This window comes from Globicephala melas, chromosome 8, assembly GCF_963455315.2.
Source record: "Globicephala melas chromosome 8, mGloMel1.2, whole genome shotgun sequence".
Classification (NCBI taxonomy): Eukaryota; Metazoa; Chordata; class Mammalia; order Artiodactyla; family Delphinidae; genus Globicephala; species Globicephala melas.
The window spans coordinates 77,803,596-77,826,271 of NC_083321.1; the positions used below are offsets into that span (position 1 = coordinate 77,803,596).

General features: G+C 35.9%; 1 protein-coding gene across 5 annotated transcripts in view; it reads right to left on the reverse strand.

Annotated features, from left to right (window-relative positions):
• Nucleotides 1–22,676, reverse strand: part of FOLH1 (folate hydrolase 1) — a 63,236-nt gene that overhangs the window by 35,440 nt on the left and 5,120 nt on the right. For 4 of the 5 annotated variants that reach the window (XM_060303975.1, XM_060303974.1, XM_060303973.1 and 1 more), the window contains exons 3-6: nucleotides 21,998–22,184; nucleotides 17,398–17,499; nucleotides 1,990–2,115; nucleotides 1,016–1,202 (exon numbers count right to left, since the gene is read on the reverse strand). In XM_060303975.1, the coding sequence (XP_060159958.1) occupies nucleotides 1,016–1,202; nucleotides 1,990–2,115; nucleotides 17,398–17,499; nucleotides 21,998–22,184 (602 nt within the window). Of the gene's footprint in view, nucleotides 1–1,015; nucleotides 1,203–1,989; nucleotides 2,116–17,397; nucleotides 17,500–21,997; nucleotides 22,185–22,676 lie in introns of those variants that run through there. The other variant, XM_060303977.2, reaches the window with a different exon arrangement.

Sequence of the window (22,676 nt, forward strand, 5' to 3'; positions counted from 1 at the left end):
GGAAATGCCATGGATACTTGGTAACCTATGGCATTTGGTAACCTATTTTATCCAAGGTACACCTTAGTTAGTTTTAAACCACACAAATTAAGTGATCACAGATTTTTGTAAATGTCATCAACTAGCTGAGTACATTCAAAATAAATTAGCTCCCTTTGTTAATGATCTACTGTTTTACAGCAGAGCATTTCAGCATAAGACAAACATGTGGACTCCGGAGCCAGACCATCTGAATTTGAATCCCCACTCCTCATTTAGTGGTGTGATAGTGGTGTGATGGTCCCCACTCCTCATTTAGTGTGTGAGTTTGCTTACTTCTAGTCTCGCTTCCCTCCTCTATCAAGTAGAGATAATAACATAACAAAGCTTATAGGGTTGTTAAGGCATGTAAGAGCTAGCATTTAGGAAATACTCCTTGAAAGTGATCACTATTATCTTTATACAGCAATGATACAATAAGCATTTTCTAGGCTCTAAATTCTAAATGTCATTTCAGGGATTTATAGAACTTCTTTCGTTCTACTGTCCCTTATCTACAACTAGAAATTTTAAAAACTGTGAAATCCATTAATTGGGGGGAATTTACTTGTCAACAAAACATGATCTGATGTAAACTAATTTGGAAGCAAGATCTGACTTGAATAGACAGACTATATTACTTACATTCCTCTGCTTAATATGATTATTCATACATTTTACTGCAAAAATATTTACATGCTTGCTTCCCATTTTATGTTCCAGCCTCCTATGTGAATGTTATGCAAGAAATGGTATATGCACCATATTACTTTTAAATATCTGAAAATGTCTGCATTTCAAAACCTATCAGACCCGAGGATTCCAAATAAGGGATAAGGGACCCGAACCAACAATTTTCTGAGTTCAAATTCCTTTATTCTTAGACACAAAGAGAACGAGAAAAAGACATACTTTATCCATGTGTCAAAGGAAATCCTTTGGTAAAATCACTTTACAATGTTAAGGTTTTTGTGATGATTAAGGCCTGGTCACTCACCATTTGCTGGGTAGCCAGGTGTGAGAGGGTCCCCTGCACCATTAAGATTTAAGATATTTCCACGCTGAACACCACCTCCAGGAAGATTCCAACCACCTGGATAGGACTCCACCCCGGGAGCAAAGTAATCAGCAGGATCTGAGTACAAAATGATCCCTTTGGCCCCAGCCAGCTGGGCATTTTTAACCTGGAATAGACAGTCTTTCATATTTTAGGTTGGTAACTCAAAATTACTCTTAAATAAGTAGCTAAACTTTATCTTCAATCTTTTATCCTTAGACTCAAAACAAGGGACATCTCACAGAGAGTTGGCTTTTTCTTTTTCCTACTGCAAGCTCTAAAAATGAGTTTCCAGGGCTGAATCAGCCCTCAGAGCAGCAGATTTTTAAAATGTACATATTAGTGGTAGTGAGTATGTGCTACTTCCTTCCTCTAGTCTAGAAGCACAATAAGCAAGTAGACTCCACAGACTAGCCTCCCATTTCTTCTATGGTTGAGAGGGAATATTTCTGAAATTTAGTTTCCCACAAAAAAGGAAAAAATATTAGCAAATCAAGCCAAATTAAGTGATAGTAACTTTCAAAACTGCTGTGTATAAATTGGTTTCTCTCATTACCTATAATAAGAATACTAAAATTTAATTTAGTAAATATTTTCAAAGGTAACATTTAAAACAAAGATACTGAAGGTTAACAACAAATCAAATGCATGCTTCTTTGTAGACCACAGGCATAATGTGTAGGTATGGAAAAAACCTGTTCTGTTTCCCTGAACTTCTACCCTGGCCGAATTCAAATGACCCAGTTTAAAACCCCTGTATATAAGCTAGAAAATGTATCTTCCCTATTAGGTGGGCTGGTACAGAGTATGAGAAGATCACAGTCCTCCAAAAGTTTTAAGGATGTGGTTCTACCCATGTAAGATACAATATAACTTTTTATTTTTGTGGAAAAGAAAAAAAGATTATTTTTTACCTTATTTCCTCTGAAAATTTTCCCATATCTGGCAATCAGAATCTTCCCAGAGCAATTAATTTTCATGTCCCGCTCTAGTTTAAAGAAGTCTTCAGTTCGTGCGTAGTTAACATAGACTAGGTCACCCTGTTGAGATCATGGATGACTTACTACAAGTAAGATTTAATAAAAGAGGTTTTTCTGCGTGAAGACTGTTTCACATCTTTGAAAGAGGTAAGAGACAAGAGTATGCAAGAGGGTCAGAAAAGCATGAGCCTCAGGTAAGAGATTCAACAGAGAAATGAACTTGAATTAAGAAGGCAATTACCTGGGTAGAGACTTATGAGTTAACTATTAAGTTCTGTTTATGTTGATGTCTCCTGTAAAGTGACCATAAAACTATAGAAGTGTTCGTCAGGAAAATACACATAAATATACACACTGCAATTTGGCAGAGGTCAGATATCCGAGGTGAAAAAGCCCTAGATGAGAGCTGTATTCTCTTTGAAGTATATTCACAATGGGTCTTCACACCACCAGGTAAAAAAGAAATGTCAGGTAATACTGCTTTACGGGTCTGGCTTCAGGATTAGGTGCGAGTATGCTACCATCTCGGAGTATCAAGATTATCATTTGTAAAATGGCCTGTTAGATTAGAGCAGTGTTCTTCACACATTTTTTCTGCTCACCTACTCCCTAGATTATTTTTGAAGAGAAATGTATCCCTCCTTTATTTTTTATAATTCGGATTTTTTAAAACATCTTTATTGTAGTATAATTGCTTTACAATGGTGTGTTAGTTTCTGCTGTATAACAAAGCGAATCAGCTATAGGTATACATATATCCCCATATCCCCTCCCTCTTGCATCTCCCTACCACCCTCCCTATCCCAACCCTCTAGGTGGTCACAAAGCACTGAGCTGATCTCCCTGTGCTATGCGGCTGCTTCCCACTAGCCATCTGTTTTACCTTTGGTAGTGTGTATATGTCCATGCCACTCTCTCACGTCGTCCCAGGTTACCCTTCCCCCTCCCTGTGTCCTCAAGTCCATTCTCTACATCTTTGTCTTTATTCCTATCCTACCCCTAGGTTCTTCAAAACCACTTTTAAAAAAATTTTTAGATTCCATATATATGTGTTAGCATACAGTATTTGTTTTTCTCTTTCTGACTTCACTCTGTATGACAGATTCTAGGTCCATCCACCTCACTACAAATAACTCAATTTCATTTCTTTTTATGGCTAATATTATATTGTATATATGTGCCACATCTTCTTCACCCATTCATCTGATGATGGACACTTAGTTTGCTTCCATGTCCTGGCTATTATAAACAGTGCTGCAGTGAACATTGTGATACATGTCTATTTTTGAATTATGGTTTTCTCAGGGTATATATGCCCAGTAGTGAGATTGCTGGGTCGTATGTATGGTAGTTCTTTTAAAATTTTTTAAGGAACCTCCATAGTGGCTGTATCAATTTACATTCCCACCAACAGTGCAAGAGAGTTCCCTTTCCTCTACACCCTCTCCAGCATTTATTGTTTGTAGAATTTTTGATGATGGCCATTCTGACTGGTATGAGGTAATACCAAATTGTACTTTTGATTTGCATTTCTCTAATGATTAGTGATGTTGAGCATCCTTTCATGTCTTTGTGGGCAATCTGTATATCCTCTCTGAAGAAATGTCTGTTTAGTCTTCTACCCATTTTTGGATTGGGTTGCTTGATTTTTGATATTGAGCTGCATGAGCTTCTTGTATATTTTGGAGACTAATCCTGTGTCAGTTGCTTCATTTGCAAATATTTTCTCCCATTCTGAGAGTTGTCTTTTTGTCTTGTTTATGGTTTCCTTGCTGTGCAAAATCTTTTAAGCTTCATTAGGTCCCATTTGTTTATTTTTGTTTTTATTTCCCTTTCTCTAGGAGGTGGGTCAAAAGGGATCTTGCTGTGATCTTGCTGTGATTTATGTCATAGAGTGTTCTGCCTATGTTTTCCTCTGAGAGTTTTATACTGTCTGGCCTTACATTTAGTTCTTTAATCCATTTTGAGGGGTTTTTTTGTGTATGGTGTTAGGGAGTTTTCCAATTTCATTCTTTTACATGTGGCTGTCCAGTTTTCCCAGCACCACTTATTGAAGAGGCTGTCTTTTCTCCATTGTATATTCTTGCCTCCTTTATCAAAGATAAGGTAACCATAGATACATGGGTTTATCTCTGGGCTTTCTATCCTGCTCCATTGATCTATATTTCTGTTTTTGTGCCAGTACCATACTGTCTTGATTACTGTAGCTTTGTAGTATAGTCTGAAGTCAGGGAGCCTGATTCCTCCAGCTCTCTTTTTCTTTCTCAAGATTGCTTTGGCTATTCGGGGTCTTTTGTGTTTCCATACAAATTGTGAAATCTTGTGTTCTAGTTCCATGAAAAATGCCATTGGTAGTTTGATAGGCATTGCATTGAATCTGTAGATTGCTTTGGGTAGTAGAGTCATTTTCATTCACAATGTTGATTGTTCCAATCCAAGAACATGGTATACCTCTCCATCTGTTTGTGTCATTTGTAACTTCTTTCATCTGTGTCTTATAGTTTTCTGCATACAGGTCTTTTGTCTCCTGAGGTAGATTGATTCCTAGGTATTTTATGCTTTTATTGCAATGGTAAATGGGAGTGTTTCCTTAATTTCTCTTTCAAATTTTTCATCATTAGTGTATAGGAATGCAAGAAATTTTTGTGCATTAATTTTGTATCCTGCTACTTTACCAAATTCATTGATTAGCTCCAGTAGTTTTCTGGTAGCATCTTTAGGAGTCTCTATGTATAGTATCATGTCATGTGCAATCAGTGACAGTTTTACTTTTGCTTTTCTGATTTGGATTCGTTTTATTTCTTTTTCTTCTATGGTTGCTGTGGCTAAAACTTCCAAAACTATGTTGAATAATAGTGGTGAGAGAGGGCAAACTTGTCTTGTTCCCGATCTTAGTGGAAATGGTTTCAGTTTTCCACCAACATTGAGAACAATGTTGGCTGTGGATTTGTCATATATGGCCTTTATTATGTTAAGATAAGTTCTCTCTATGCCCACTTTCTGGAGGGTTTTTATCATAAATGGGTGTTGAATTTTTTCCAAAGATTTTTCTGCATCTATCAAGATGATCATATGGTTTGTCTCCTTCAATTTGTTAATATGGTTTATCACATTGATTGATTTGCATACATTGAAGAATCCTTGCACTCCTGGGATAAACCCCACTTGATCATGGTGTATGATCCTTTAAATGTGCTGTTGGATTCTGTTTGCTAGTATTTTGTTGAGCAGGTTTGCATCTATGTTCATCAGTGATATTGGCCTGTACTTTTCTTTTTTTGTGACATCTTTGGTTTTTGTATCAGGTGGCTGTGGCCTCATAGAATGAGTTTGGGAGTGTTCCTCCCTCTGCTATATTATGTAAGAGTTTGAGAAGGATAGGTGTTAGCTCTTCTCTAAATGATAGACTTCGCCTGTGAAGCCATCTGATCCTGGGCTTTTGTTTGTTGGAAGATTTTTAATCAGTTTCAATTTCAGTGCTTGTGATTGGTCTGTTGATATTTTGTATTTCTTCCTAGTTCAGTCTCAGAAGGTTGTGCTTTTCTAACAATTTGTCTATTTCTTCCAGGTTGTCCATTATATTGGCAGAGTTGCTTGTAGTAATCTCCCATGATCCTTTGTATTTCTGCAGTGTCAGTTCTTACTTCTCCTTTTCATTTCTAATTCTATTGATTTGACCCTTTTCCCTTTTTTTTCTGATGAGTCTGGCTAATGGTTCATCAATTTTGTTTATCTTCTCAAAGAACCAGCTTTTAGTTTTATTGCTCTTTGCTATTGTTTCCTTCATTTCTTTTTCACTTATTTCTGATCTGATCTTTATGATTTCTTTCCTTCTGATAACTCTGGGGTTTTTTGGTTCTTCTTTCTCTAATTTCTTTAGGTGTAAGTTTAGGTTGTTTATTTGAGATGTTTCTTGTTTCTTGAGGTAGCATTGTATTGCTATAAACTTCCCTCTTAGAACTGCTTTTGCTGCATCCCATAGATTTTGGATCATTGTGTTTTCATTGTCATTTGCCTCTAGGTGTTTTTTGATTTCCTCTTTGATTTCTTCAGTGATGTCTTGGTTATTTAGCAACATATTGTTTATCCTCCAAGTGTTTGTGTTTTTTACATTTCTTTCCCTGTACTTTATTTCTAATACCATAGCGTTGTGGTCAGAAAAGATGCTTGATATGATTTCAATTTTCTTAAATTTACTGAGGCTTGATTTGTGACCCAAGATGTGATCTATCCTGGAGAATGTTCCATGAGCACTTGAGAAGAAAGTGTATTTCATTGTTTTTGGATGGAATGTCCTATAAATATCAATTAAGTCCATCTTGTTTAATGTGTCATTTAAAGTTTGTGTTTCCTTATTTATTTTCATTTTGGATGATCTGTCCATTGGTGAATGTGGGGTGTTAAAGTCCCTTACTATTACTGTGTTACTGTTGATTTCCCCTTTTATGGCTGTTAGCATTTGCCTTATGTATTGAACTGCTCCTATGTTCAGTGCATAAATATTTACAATTGTAATATCTTTTTGGATTGATCCCTTGGTCATTATGTAGTGTCCTTCTTTGTCTCTTGTAACAGTCTTTATTTTAAAGTCTATTTTTTCTGATATGAGAATTGCAACTCCAGCTTTCTTTTGATTTCCTTTTGCATGGAATATCTTTTTCCAACCCCTCACTTTCAGTCTGTATGTGTGCCTAGGTCTGAAGTGGGTCTCTTGTAGACAGCATACATATGGGTCTGGTTTTTGTACCCATTCAGCCAGTCTATGTGTTTTGGTTCGAGCATTTAGTCCATTTACATTTAAGGTAATTATCAATATGTATGTTTGTATTATCATTTTCTTAATTGTTTTGTGTTTATTACTGTAGGTCTTTTCCTTCTCTTGTATTTCTGCCTAGAGAAGTTCCTTTAGCATCTGCTGTAAAGCTGGTTTGGTGTTGCTGAATTCTCTTAGTTTTTGTTGTCTGTAAAGGTTTTAATTTCTCTGTCAAATATGAATGAGATCATTGCTGGGTAGAGTAATCTTGGTTGTACGTTTCTCCCTTTCATCACTTTCAATATGTTCTGCCAGTCCCTTCTGGCTTTCAGAATTTCTGCTGAAAAATCAGCTGTTAACCTTATGGGGATTCCCTTGTATGATATTTGTTGCTTTTCTCTTGGTGCTTTTAATATTTTTTCTTTGTATTTAATTTTTGATAGTATGATTAATATGTGTCCTGGCATGTTTCTCCTTGGATTTATACTGTATGGGGCTCTCTGCACTTCCTGGTCTTGATTGACTATTTCCTTTCCCGTATAAGGGAAGTTTTTAACTATAATCTCTTCCAATATTTTTGCAGTCCCTTTCTTTTTCTCTTCTTCTTCTAGGACCCCTATAATTTGAATGTTCATGCGTTTAATGCTGTCCCAGAGGTCTCTGAGACTGTCCTTAATTCTTTTTATTCCTTTTATCTTTTTTTCTGCTCTGTGGTAGTTTCTTTCACTATTTTATCTTCCAGGTCACTTTTCCATTCTTCAGCCTCATTTATTCTGCTATTGTTTCCTCTAGAGAATTTTTAATTTCATTTATTGTATCGTTCATCATTGTTTGTTTGTTCTTTAGTTCTTTTAGGTCCTTGTTAAATGTTTCTTGTATTTTCTCCATTCTATTTCCATGGTTTTGGATCATCTTTACTATCATTACTCTGAATTCTTTTTCAGGTAGACTGTCTATTTCCTCTTCATTTTTTGGCCTGGTGGGTTTTAACCTTGCTCCTTCATCTGCTGTGTATTTTTCTGTTTTCTCATTTTGCTTAACTTACTGTGTTTAAGGTCTCCTTTTCTCAGGCTGTAGGTTCATAGTTCCCATTGTTTTGGGTGTCTGCCTCCAGTGGGTAATGTTGGTTCAGTGGGTTGTGTAGGCTTCCTGATGGAGGAAATTGCGGCCTGTGTTCTGGTGGGTGAAGCTGGATCTTGTCTTTCTGGTGGGCAGGACTGCATCTGGTGGTGTGTTTTGGGGTGTCTGTGAACTTAGTATGATTTTAGGCAGCCTCTCTGTTAATGGATGGGGTTGTGTTCCTGTCTTGCTAGTTGTTTGGCATGGGGTGTCCAGCAATGGAGCTTGCTGGTCGTTGAGTGGAGCTGGGTCCTAGTGTTGAGATGGAGATCTCTGGGAAAGTTCTCGTCAATTAATATTACAAGGGGCTGGGAGGTCTCTGGTGGGCCAATGTCCTGAATTCAGCTCTCCCACCTCAAGAGGCTCAGGCCTAACACCTAGACAGAGCACCAAGACACTGTCAGCCACACAGCTCAGAAGAAAAGGGAGGAAAGAAAAAAAGAAAAGAAAAGAATAAAATAAAGTTATTAAAATAAAAAAATTAAAATTAATTATTAAAATTAAAAAGAAATTAAAAAAAAGAGCAACCAAACCAATAAACACATCCATCAATGATAACAAGTGCTAAAAACTATACTAAAGGAAAAAAAATGGACAGACAGAACACTAGGACAAATGGTAAAAGCAAACCTATACAGACAATATCACAGAAAGAAGCATACAGATACAAACTCACAAAAAGAAAAAGGAAAACAAAGAAACAAACTATATATATATATATATATATATATATATTTAAAAAAGGAAAAGAGCAACCAAATCAATAAACAAAGCTACCTATGATAATAAGCTCTAAATACTAAACTATGATAAACATAAAACTAGAAACAAATTAGATGCAGAAAGCAAACCCCAAGTCTACAGTTGCTCCCAAAGTCCACTGCCTCAGTTTTGGGATGATTCATTGTCTATTGAGTTATTCCACAGATGCAGGGCACATCAAATTGATTATGGAGATTTAATCCACTGCTCCTGAGGCTGCACAGAGAGATTTCCCCTTCTCTTCTTTGTTCACATAGCTCCTGGGATTCAGCTTTGGTTTTGACCCCGCATCTGCATGTAGGTCACCCTCTGGTGTCTGTTCTTCACCCAGACAGGAGGGGGTTAAAGTAGCGGCTGATATGGGGGCTCTGGCTCACTCAGGCCAGAGGGGTACAGAACGTGAGGCGAGCCTGCAATGGCAGAGGCCAGCATGACATTGCAACAGCTTGAGGGCATCGTGTGCTCTCGCGGGGAAGTTGTCCCTGGGTCACAGGCCCCTGGCAGTGACGGGCTGCACTGGCTCCTGGGAGGGGAGGTGTGGATAGTGACCTGTGCTCGCACACAGGATTCTTTTTTTTTTTTTAACATCTTTATTGGAGTATAATTGCTTTACAATGGTGTATTAGTTTCAGCTTGATAACAAAGTGAATCAGTTATACATATACATATGTTCCCATATCTCTTCCCTCTTGCATCTTCATCCCTCCCACCCTCCCTATCCCATCCCTATAGGTGGTCACAAACTACCAAGCTGATCTCCCTATGCTATGTGGCTGTTTCCCACTAGCTATCTTTTTTACTCTTGGTAGTGTATATATGTCCATGCCACTCTCATTTTGTCACAGCTTACCCTTCTCCCTCCCCATACCCTCAAGTCCATCCTCTAGTAGGTCTGTGTCTTTATTCCCATCTTACCCCTAGGTTCTTCATGACCTTTTTATTTTCTTTGTTAGATTCCATATATATGTGTTAGCATACGGTATTTGTTTTTCTCTTTCTGACTTACTTCACTCTGTATGACAGACTCTAGGTCCATCTACCTCACTACAAATAACTCAGTTTCGTTTCTTATTACGGCTGAGTAATATTCCATTGTATATATGTGCCACATCTTCTTTATCCATTCAACTATTGATGGACACTTAGGTTTCTTCCATGTCCTGGATATTGTAAATAGAGCTGCAATGAACATTTTGGTACATGACTATTTTTGAATTATGGTTTTCTCAGGGTATATGCCCAGTAGTTGGATTGCTGGGTCATATGGTAGGTCTATTTTTAGTTTTTTAAGGAATGTCCACACTGTTCTTCATAGTGGCTGTATCAATTTGCATTCCCACCAACAGTGCAAGAGGGTTCCCTTTTCTCCACACCCTCTCCAGCATTTATTGTTTCTAGATTTTTTGATGATGGCCATTCTGACCAGTGTGAGATGATATCTCATTGTAGTTTTGATTTGCACTTCTCTAATGATTAATGATGTTGAGCATTCTTTCATGTGTTTGTTGGCAATCTGTATACCTTCTTTGGAGAAATGTCTACTTAGGTCTTCTGCCCATTTTTGGATTGGGTTTTTGTTTTTTTGTTATTAAGTTGCATGAGCTGCTTGTAAATTTTGGAGATTAATTCTTTGTCAGTTGCTTCATTTGCAAATATTTTTCCCATTCTGAGGGTTGTCTTTGGTCTTGTTTATGGTTTCCTTTGCTGTGCAAAAGCTTTTAAGTTTCATAGGTCCCATTTGTTTATTTTTGTTTTTATTTCCATTTCTCTAGGAGGTGGGTCAAAAAGAATCTTGCTGTGATTTATGTCATAGTTTTCTGCCTATGTTTTCCTCAACATCTAAGAGTTTGATAGTGTCTGGCCTTACATTTAGGTCTTTAATCCATTTTGAGTTTATTTTTGTGTATGGTGTTAGGGAGTGTTCTAATTTCATTCTTTTAAATGTAGCTGTCCAGTTTTCCCAGCACCACTTATTGAAGAGGCTGTCTTTTCTCCACTGTATATTCCTGCCTCCTTTATCAAAGATAAGTTGTCCATATGTGTGTGGGTTTATCTCTGGGCTTTCTATCCTGTTCCATTGATCTGTATTTCTGTTTTTGACACACAGTATTCTTGGTGGCTGCAGTAGCAGCCTTAGCATTTCATGCTTGTCTCTGGTGTCCTAGGCTTGCGCCCGTCTCTGGAACTCATTTAGGCGGTGCTGTGAATCCCCTCTCCTTGCACACCCTGAGGTCTTTTGACTCTTTGGCAGTTCCAAACTTTTTCCCGGACTCCCTCCCAGCTAGCTGTGGCGCATTAGCCCCTTTCAGGCTGTGTTCATGTAGCCAACCCCAGTCCTCTCCCTGGGGTCTGACCTCCGAAGGCCGAGCCTCAGCTCCCAGCCCCACCTGCCCTGGCAGGTGAGCAGACAGGCCTCTCAGCCTGGTGAGTGCTGGTCGGCACCGATCCTCTGTTCGGGAATCTCTCCACTTTGCCCTCTGCAGCTCTGTTGCTGTGCTCTCCTCCATGGCTCCGAAGCTTCCCGCCCCCTGCCCACCCCCGTCTCCACCAGTGAAGGGGCTTCCTAGTGTGTGGAAACTTTTCCTCCTTCACAGCTCCCTCCCAGTGGTGCAGGTCCCATGCCTATTCTTTTGTCTCTGTTTTTTTCTTTTTTCTTTTGCCCTACCCAGGTACATGGGGAATTTCTTGCTTTTTGGGAAGTCAGGTCTTCTGCAAGCATTCAGTAGGTGTTCTGTAGGAGTTGTTCCATATGTAGATGTATTTTTGATATATTTGTGGGGAGAAAGGTGATCTCCACATCTTACTCCTCCACCATCTTGAAGGTCCTCCCCCTCCTTTATTTTTTTTATTTTTTTATTTTTTTATTTTTATTTTTTTGTGGTATGTGGGCCTCTCACTGCTGTGGCCTCTCCCGTTGCACAGCACAGGCTCCGGACGCTCAGGCTCAGCGGCCATGGCTCACGGGCCCAGCCGCTCCGCGGCATGTGGGATCTTCCCGAACCAGGGCACGAACCCGTGTCCCCTGCATTGGCAGGCGGACTCTCAACCACTGCATCACCAGGGAAGCCCCCCACCTTTATTTTTAAGTTGACATCTGAAATTTTTTGGCATGTCTTTAAGTTGTGGTGAACAATGCAATTTCCAGCACATTATAAATATTAACATTTTCAGAAGTAGTCTTGCCTCACTTTTTATTTATATCCAAAGGAATTTAAATATTGTAATGATTTTTTATTCAATATCATCCACTTTAAAACCACACTCTTCAGTCAGAATTTTATCATCGCTTTTTCTCCTTGAAGTTGTATTTGCCCGTTTCCCTAAAGCATTTTACTCTAAAGTAAAATGTATTTGTGCTGGACACCAGTGCGTTGGTGTCGATTCCCCTTCACTGAAGATGTTCTTGCTCCTGCTGCAGGGCAGGCTCTCTGCAGGCAGCCTTCAGGAGTCAGCCCCTTGCTTACGATCAGCTACAGACAGCCACCTTGTTCAAGGTCATGCCCCTTCTTAGGATGCACATGTTCAATGACTGATCGATGTGGGAATATGAATACCTGGACATCTTTGTCCAGCCCAGGACAATCTTGAAAGGCTATTCTGACTCCAGAGCTGCCCATTGGGTCAGCTGAGGCTGTCCTTGAGCTAGCACTGAGGTGCAGCTTCTCCCTCTGCCTATTCCAGCTTCCTTCTCCTCCCTGCTACAGATATTGATCCCAAGAGAACATTCCTTAATAACCATCTAGCATGCTAAATTCCATTTCAGTTTCTGTTACCTAGAATCTGGGTATATTTGCAAGTCTTTTATTAATCACTGCCAAACTTGCCTTGATTAAGAATGTGTGTGTGTGTGTGTGTGTGTGTGTGTGTGTGTGTGTGTATAGTGCTTAAAAATATTTATTTTCTATGACAAGCTGTACATGTTAAGAAAATTCTTCAAGAGTAATTTACTATTATAATTATTAGTAGTATCAATTGAGCCTAACAACATCATTACAAACTTTTATAAATAATACATACCTAAGCATAAAATTTTACTTGAAATACAACTTTTAGTGCTATGGGATGTTAAAACATTAGGTCATGGATCTACGGATGAATAAATTATTTCCAGAATGAGTCAGGACTCACTCTCAGTTTTATTTACATTTCTTGTTTTTAGACAAGTTCTGAGAAACCTCAGGATGGGGATGATAAAAAATGGAATTTCCTTATATTATCTAAACTCTTTCCAAGTTACAACTCCTAAATCTCACACTGATCTTTTATCCAAGTTAATTCTAATGATACCAGCTGGAAACTCAATTAGGCTCATCTTTAATTTTGTTCAACTATAAACCATTTGACTTGCCAAATCTTTGTTACCCAGCTATTAGAATCTTTCACTATTGTCTCTTTGTTTGGAGCCCCAGAGATTGTTTTTACTACTCAGAGATATTCTTCATCTTGTTTTAGGATGAATGAGTGATGTCTCTCATTCATAAAATAAGATAAAAATAACTATAAATAGGGAGGTGGAGACAGAGTACTACCGGGACCTCACCACGGGCTAGGTCTCAATACCATGGAAGAGTCCACTGAGAAATTGATGATGCAACTGATTTATTTAAAACGATCCTATGTCTGCCTTTGGAAAGTCTTCACATACCCTAGAGTTTGAAGTCCCTGTCCTACACGATTTCTGATATCCTATCATTTTATTTTGGTTATTATTTTCCTCTTTAACTACATCTCATAACATGTGCACAACAAATTTATAACATATTGACATAAGGTTGTTTCCAAGCTGATTTTAGGATTCATTCCACAAACCTGTTGAGGGCATATCATTCTAGGAATTAGGGATACAGCAAATCCCTGTCCTTGAAGAAACTTACATTCATGTGGAAAGCAGAGAGATAAGATAATAAACAATAAAATTAATAACTAAGTAAATTGTATATTATATTAAAAGGTGATGAGTTCTGTAGAAAAATTCAAAAAAAAAAAGTTTAAATACAGTAGGCAAACAGGGAATTTGTACTGTACTCAGTTGGGTGCAATTTTCGAAAAAGAGAGAAAGTCTATTGAGAAGGTGACATCTGAATCTTTGCTTCAGTAAAAGGATTAGTTTTAGCTATTACTTTTCCTCCTAAGACCAATGCAATATTAATGCACTATTGATGATAGCACTGTATGTCTGATTTATAACTGTTAGTCTTCTCTGGAACTCACTCTTATACTACTGTGAATACAAAGCCATTAACCAATTTGGTTTCAGTGAATTTTGTTTTAGTGTAAATGTTCTACTTGAAATTTATTCATATTTAATATCACCAACTTTGAGAAGACTTCTGTAAATGTCTGTAAATTGTGGCTATCTTTTAATAAATCTGCACTCCTCACAAAGCAAATTATGATGGAGAAGGGATTGGAGAAGATATTAGTTTGAAAATGACAGTAAACTTTGAAAATGAAAACAAGTGTGGACAGATAGGCCCTCTCGGCACTTCACAAATGCAAGTTGTCACTGCTAGTTAGAAAAAAATATTTATTTTCAGACAATGACCTTCTTGTAAAATTTACACTGTACCATTGTTCTATAACTGGGAATAAATACAATCTTGCACTGTTAGCCTACAATTTTCCATTTCTTTTAAGCTTCCATCTTCCTGCTCTTGTTAATAGAGACAGAATTGGGACGTGAGACCAGTGGTTCTCAAACCATGGATCTTGAACCAGCAGAATCAACAATATCTAGCAACTTGCTGGAAACAAACTCTCAGGCTTCACCCAAGACCTACTGAAACTCAGGTGATGGGAATCAGAATCTGTGTTTTATATGATTGTTTATAATTTCCTTTGCTGTGCAAAAGTTTTTAAGTTTCATTAGGTCTCATTTGTTTATTTTTGTCTTTATATCCATTTCTCTAGGATATGGGTGAAAAAGGATCTTGCTGTGATTTATGTCATAGAGTGTTCTGCCTATGTTAGGTGCAAGAGGGAGGGGATATGGGGATATATGTATACATATAGCTGATTCACTTTATTATACAGCAGAAACTAACACAACCTTGTAAAGCAATTATACTTCAATAAAGATGTTTAAAAAAATAATGAATGAGGAAATTAATAAAGACCCAAAGTGTGAAAACATAAAGAGAACACTGGACAATATCACAATTAAAGAATCCTTTTCAGTAAAAAGCAACATAAATAACATGAACAAATATAGATGAAAACTTAGGAGAAGCTGTTTGCAATATCTAAACCAATAGGAGATGAATAACTAAAATATTTAAGAAACCTCTGAAGTTAATAAGAAAAAGGCCAGAAACTCAACAGGAAAAGAAGACTATAATTAATCATTTCACAGAGCAAAAACACAGCATAGCTAATAAATATATTTGGAGATGTACAATCTTATTTGTAATAAAAAAATGTGAATCAAAATAAATTAAAACAACAAAACAATTAGATGAGCAAAATTTAGAAAGTTACATAACTTCAGCCATTGATGAAAATGTGAGGAAACAGGAACACTCACACAGTATTGGAGGGAGCAGTAAACTGCTACACTCTTGACAGTGTGAAATGAAGTATTCCCTACAAACCAGCAATCCCATACCTGGTTTAGTTTACACAGAGAGCCCATACATGAGCATATTCACTCCAACACTGTTTGTGGTAATTTAAATTTAGAGGCAAACCACGTGTTTGCCACTAAGAGAATGGATAAGTTACATGTGGTGTGCATGATAACATGGGATAACATGCAACTGTGAAAAGTAACAAACTACTCTGACATAAAGCAATAGATTAAAAAAAAAGTTGATTGAAAAACAGTAAGAGACCAAGTAAGACCTAAGGTATAATATTATTTGCGTACATTTAAAATACACCTATCACAAAATTAAGGCCATGTTTTTGTAAGAATACATACATTTCTAAAAGTATAAATACATTAGAGTCAGTGGCAGGGTGTAGTGGAGTGGAGAAGAGGAATGAGATTGAAAATAGGGATGAGAGATGAAAGGAAAGAAATTAAATTAGGGATCTTACATGGACCCATTATTATTATTCCTTGAGGAATAAGTCTAGGTGACCTCAAGATACCTGAGTTTTAAAATATGCTATATCTTCATTCCCAATTTTTATATAACTTATTTCTATGTCATGTCAATTATGAAATAATTATAGTGATTATAAGCATTCTATTTATGTGCAAATATTTAGGGAGAATTTTTCTAATACTGTTCCCTTAACTATGATGTTAACTACTCATTTGAAGTAAATTTCATACAACCAATAGAAAATATTCTATTCTAAGTTTGTGAGAGTTTTTAAATTATAAGTTAATCAAATATTCAAAACATTAGCAAACAATAAAAATAGTGTTTTTTAACTTTACTTATTAAAAAACATGGCATTGCCAAATATTAAATCATCCTTATATTCTTGCAATAAATTTTAACTAATTGGTGAAGATAGAACTTTAAATGTCAATTCAATTCTAAATGTAAATTTTTTACTTAGGATGTTTCTGATGATAGTCAAGCCCTTATCTCCCTATTGAGTGATATTTCAATATGCCCAATTGTCTATTAGCAACTTCTTGGAATATATCCTAGGCACCTCAAACTCAATATGTCCAAAACTGAATCTACTTAATGTTAAATATTACGGTAGGAGATATAACATTTTAAAAGACATTAATAAATTATATTCAACTGTTTCAAATTTAACTTTCTTATAAAAAAACAAAGTACTATGCAAGAATCTGAGGATTTACTGTAAAATCTCAGATGATAGTTATACACACTGCTTTATTCTTTTTTTTTTTTTTTGGTACATGGGCCTCTCACTGTTGTGGCCTCTCCCGTTGCAGAGCACAGGCTCCGGACGCGCAGGCTCAGTGGCCATGGCTCACGGGCCCAGCCGCTCCGCGGCATGTGGGATCTTCCTGGACCGGGGCAGGAACCCATGTCCCCTGCATCAGCAGGCGGACTCTCAACCACTGTGCCACCAGGGAAGCCCCACACTGCTTTATTGAGTAAACCACGTAACATTTTCTAAAATGGACATTCGTACTCTTCACTTGAAAATGGCAACAATTTCAAATTCTCATTCAAGTTCTTTGAAACTTAATCCAACTTATACAGTGGTAGTAAGATATGTAGTATTTTCATACAATGGAAATTACTTGGCAATAAAAAGGAACAATCTACTGATAAATGCAAAACATGTGAATTTCACAGACCCTATGCTTAGTGAAAGAAAATAGACACAAATGATTACATGGTATCAATTCTATCTATATGAATTTCTAGTATAGGCAAAACTAATCAAAGGTGGCAAAAAAAAATCAGAAGAATGATTGCCTTGAGAGTGTGTGGAGTTGATTGAGAAGGGGCTCAAAAGTACTTTCTGAAGTGATAGTAGTATTCTATATGTTGATGGGGTTTGCATTACACAGGTGTATGCATTTGTCAAAAGTCCATAAATGTACATTTTGGATTTCTCCATCTCAGTGTAGTAAATTTTATCTTAAAAAAAACTATGAACACAAAATAGCATGTATTCCTTTTTATTACTAAGAAATTCTATTTCTTAAATATAAAAAAAGGTGAATTTGGATTACATCAAAAACCTCCTTAATACCTCTTTAATTATTGCCTGTATGTATAAGGAAGTTCTCTTTGTTATTTCTATTTTATTGCATGCATTTTTACCTCTGGCATTCCTTGTGGAGAAAAGGCACTGAAAGGTGGAACAACATCTGAAACATTTTCATATCCTGGAGGAGGTGGTTCAAATAATGATGTGTTGAAAATCTAGAGAAACAAAATATAATAATCAGAGGCAAATCAGGTAAAGTTTCATTACTATGACCAAACAAGGAAATGTGTACTATCTCTTTCTGTCAGTAGATGGTTAATGAAGCCTTTGGTATTTTAAAGATACAGATCAAAGAGCCAGCACTGTGCTAGAGGCTATGAGGATTTCATGATATGAATAAACTTAGAGACCCTTAGAGGATGTATAAGCACTAGCTTTTGATTTAGAAGGAAAATTTTAATTCCCAAATAAAAATAACAGCGTACAATATTCTTAGTCACTTATAAAAATGCTAAGATAATTACTTGGGAGCAAATTAATGTTAAATTCACTTTGAACCAAATATAATATAATCTTTCAAGTGTATCACTGTCATTGTTAAGTAGGTATCAATTTTTTTTTTAGGTTCCAAACCACTACCTCTAAAAGAGAGCTCCAAGCTACAGGAAGAAGAAACTGACAGAATTCCAAAGGGAAGTAAAAATAATCCACCACTATAGTGAGATAATCTAACATTCCTTTCCCAGAAATTAATAAAGATTGCAGACAAAATAAGACTACATCAAGGATAAAGGCGATTTTAGCCAATTAACAAACTTGAACTAATGAACAAATATAAGATCATTAAACTCAACAGCTGAATACATTTTTTTCAAATAAACACAGAACATTTATAAAAATTGACCACATAATAGGCTATAAAGGAAGCCTCAACAATTGCTAAATGACTAGTGTCATACAAACCACATTATCTGATCACAGTGTAGGCAAGTTAGAAAATCAGATGAAACCGAGAGTGGAATAACTTTTAAATTTGGAATTTTAAAAATACCCCTAAATAGCTCCAAGGTTCAAAGATGAAAACATAGAACTTAGAAAATATTAAGATATTAATGATAACTAAAACACTTCTCCAAACTTGTGAGATCTAGTTGAAGTGGCTCTTAGAAGGAAATTTATGGTTTTAAATACTCATATTAGAAAAGAAGAAAGGTTGAACATCAATAAATTAAGTATTCAACTAAAAATGTTACAAAGAACAGCAAAATAGACACCAGGAAGGTAAAAGAGGAAATTATATTAAGTAAGAACAGAATTAATGAAACATAAAACATATATACAAGAAATGATTGCCAAAGCTGAAGGTTTATTCTTTGAAAATACAGGTAAAATTGACATATCTCTGTCAATGTCAATAAGAAAAAAATAAAAGGTAAGCACAAATAAATAATATTAAGGGTTGAAAAAAATTCATATCTATAGATGTCGAACAGATTCAAAAAGGTAATAAGAAAATACTAGGAAGAACTATGCCAATAATTGAAATCTTAGATGAAATGGAAAAATGCATTTTAAAAAATTTATTAAAACTGACATAAGGATGCATTTTTTAAAACCTAAATAGTCCTATAACAATAAAAAAAATTGAATCAGTACTTTAAAATCTCCCACAAAACAAAGTATCAAATCCAACTGGTTTTACTTTGAGTTTGAAAGTAAAAGATTAAGTATAACACAACGTATTTCAGAGATTAAAAACTCAGCTCATTATATAAGGCAAGTCTAATCTAGAAATTATACCCCAATAAGCAAATTGCAGAAATACAGGCCAAACATGCTGTGAATATAAACTGAATATATATAGATATATGAGTTGAAAACTCTACTACTGACTAATATTACAAATTTCAAAAATGTAAGATAAGTCTAATATTACAATATCATTTAATATAATTATCATTGTGAAAAAGAAAAATTATATGCTCATCTCAAAAGATATCCAAAAAAAAGAAAAAAAGTGTTGATAAAATTCAACATAAATCCATGACAAAAAGTCTTAGTAAACTTGGAAAGGAAGTGAATTAACGTAACCTGATATAAATATCAAAATTAAGGTGAAACATTAAAAACGTTCAAGTCAAGGACACCTGCTATCACCACTCATTTTTAATGTTAAACTATAAGTCCTGGTCCGTGCAGTAATGCAAAGGGTTGTGGGAGATGGGGAGTGACTCTGAGCTGACATTATATTGTACTGACTAGAGCACCAGTTACCTACTTCTGATGCTGATAGAACCTAAAATGACACCAAATCAACTACTACTCTTCAAAAATTCCCATATCTTCCATCTTTCCCATAATTTTTCTGTGGTCCACATAGGGTACAAATGCAGCTGAATCACTGGGAAAGATTATAAGAAAAACTATACTAAAGTGCAATAAAAATTCATCTAGAGACAAAGTCATCCCGTCAGCAAGTCTTTCAGCCAAGGAAGTACTCAAGCTCGTCTCACTTGATTTGCCTTTATGGTAATCTTCAATTTTACAACACCACTGAGCAGGTGGATTTTACATCAAGTTTATGAGTTATTCTAACAACTAGGAAAAGTTTCTTAAGGTAATGGAAAAGAGTCTTTTGGGTGACTTTATCAAAGGTAGACAATACACCAGTGATCACTGCTCACTACCCAAAATTCACTAATATAGCCTCAAATTATGTATTCTGAGTATAACTAAAATAATTTTGGTTTACAAATTTCTATTTACTTTTTTGTGACATAAAAAAGGCAATATATATACTTCAATCCATATGGCATGTTATCCTTATGTAAACAAAGATGAAATAATGCATATAGCATTAAAAATATTTCTTGCAGAATCTATAAAATGCTAATCATATTTGTTGCCTGTGGGAAGGGGAATTCCTCTGTGTCGTGTAGGAAAGTAAAAGTTTGCAGTTTACCACATAGCTTGGCTATGAATAGTCACAATAATTAAACTGGGAGATGGGGACACAGTAAAAGAGCATTTGTAGTTGGGGTGAGAATAGAGCTGAACTGTCACAAGGTCAAAAGATAGTGCCTGAATTTGAAACACAAGCAATACAAGCATGTCATTTAAAGAAACAGAAGTAAATACCAAAAGAACCACTCAGTGCTGAACAGTGATTGCCTCAGAGAAGGGGGATATAGAGGGGCCCTTAGGAGAACTGTGTGATTCTTTTTGTGCAGGTAAAACTTGGGTAAAAATAAAAATGATTCAATGATATAACTTCCAAAAAAGTTAATAAGCTTTTGGCAGCTAACACCATTCAGGAAAATCTCCAAAATGAAACTTCTACAAGTTAGGTTTATATTAAGTGACAGGCTTTAGAAATTTCATAAGTGCTTATAATAGCAAAAAGAAACAATGAAATGAAATAAAAGCAAAGGTACAGTCAAAATTGGAAGTGAAGAGCAAGGAAAAAAGAAGAGAATTGAAAGTTTGCTATTTTCCTCATTGCACACAATTGCCAAATTTGATAGATCAAATTTGGTTTAAGTATGTGTATTTTTTAACGTTACCAATATTTTATTACATCATTAAATAATCTTCCTAAATATACATTTAAAGACCCCTTAATACTTAATTATATAGATATGACCCTGCTTATTTAATAAAGGTTATGGGACCATAGGAAGTATATCAGTATTCCCCATACCTACCTTAAAAATATTTTTAAAATTTTGAAATAGTTTGATAATATTTTTTAAAGTTAAACAGTATTAACTACTATAATTGAAAATAGTGAATATGGAAACTTTCAACTCATATTAGGAAATTTAGCATGGGATTACATCACTGACTGTAAAACAACATATTAATTATTAAGAAGAGGCTGATTCATTAGTCAATAAGGGGTGGTGATTAAAAATTTATATATACTTAAATCACATGACATTTTTAGTTGACTGATCAAACTGAACATATCTGAAGCTATATGCAATTTAGAAGGCCCAGCTAACCAAAGGACTGAAAGAAGCTATCCAGAGTAAAAGGGGCTACTTTAAATATGGTAGCTGTAAGGCAAATAGGGATGAATGTTGACTTATATTTTATGAGCTTTCATATTGAATATATATCGTGATAAGAAATACCTCAATTACTTGTATTATCTTCTTTCCCAAGTGCCCTAACTAGCAAAGAAGATTGTAAATTTTTTAGTGTAGATATAATTCTATAGTATTTCTGTCCAAATTCTCCTCCTTCCAAATGCCCACACCCAAGTTCTGGGCGCAGAGCTGAACACATGATCATATGAGATTTAATCATTAAGTACAAATAAAAACCTGCTAGCTCAAACAGCACTTCTCTGAATTTTCTAGCATCTTCAAATCTATGCATGATCTTTCATAGTCCAAATCTTTAAAAAATGTATCAATTTAGTTGCTTAGAAGTTTACTGATATATCATATTTTATATTAGTGTACAATACTAAAACACAGAAAATAGCAAATGTCATCAAACATCAATTTTTCAGAATCTTTCCAACATCACATAAATTCAAACATCATAAGAAAGAGTTGGCACCAGTAATAAGATTATAAAAGGCATCATTCACAAGTGTCAATATTGATTTCTACCAGTATTTGGACATGGTAGAGGGCATTCTTTCACATAAGGTATTTCAAAATAGTAGACCGGGGGACTTATTTTTTCTTTCTTTCTTTTTACCTCATTTCCATCTTCATCAATTATTGAGATGTAGTTGGGATGAGTCTTATTTGGATAGGACAACAGGACATCATAATGGGCTAACTCAACAGAATCCAGGCCAAATTCTTTCCACTGAGATTGAATTTGCTTTGCAAGCTGAAAGTTTTGTTCTGTTCCAGCTAAATGTGGTATCCGTGTAAAATTGCTGTTGACAAAAAATTGAAAGTGGTTAGAAATTTTTAGTCAGACTTTATCTTAAATCAACAACCAAATAAGGCTGATTTACATTAAAAAAAATATTTTGAGGTGTTATACTTTACAAAAGCAAAGTGGGGGCTTCTCTGGGGGCACAGTGGTTGAGAGTCCGCCTGCCGATACAGGGGACATGGGTTTGTGCCCCGGTCCGGGAGGATCCCACATGCCGCGGAGCAGCTGGGCCCTTGAGCCATGGCCGCTGAGCCTGCGCGTCCAGAGCCTGTGCTCCGCAATGGGAGAGGCCACAATGGTGAGAGTCCCACGTACCACAAAAAAAAAAAATAATAATAAATAAAAAATAAAGGAGAGAAGGAATTATATATGTTGCTAAAGAAAAAAAAACCCTCCCCTGAAAGCCACCTGGGATTTCTGGTCTTTTGAGCATAAGCTGTCTGTTCTCCCTATTTGACGCCCTACAGTAAATGCTGGACTCCTTCACCTC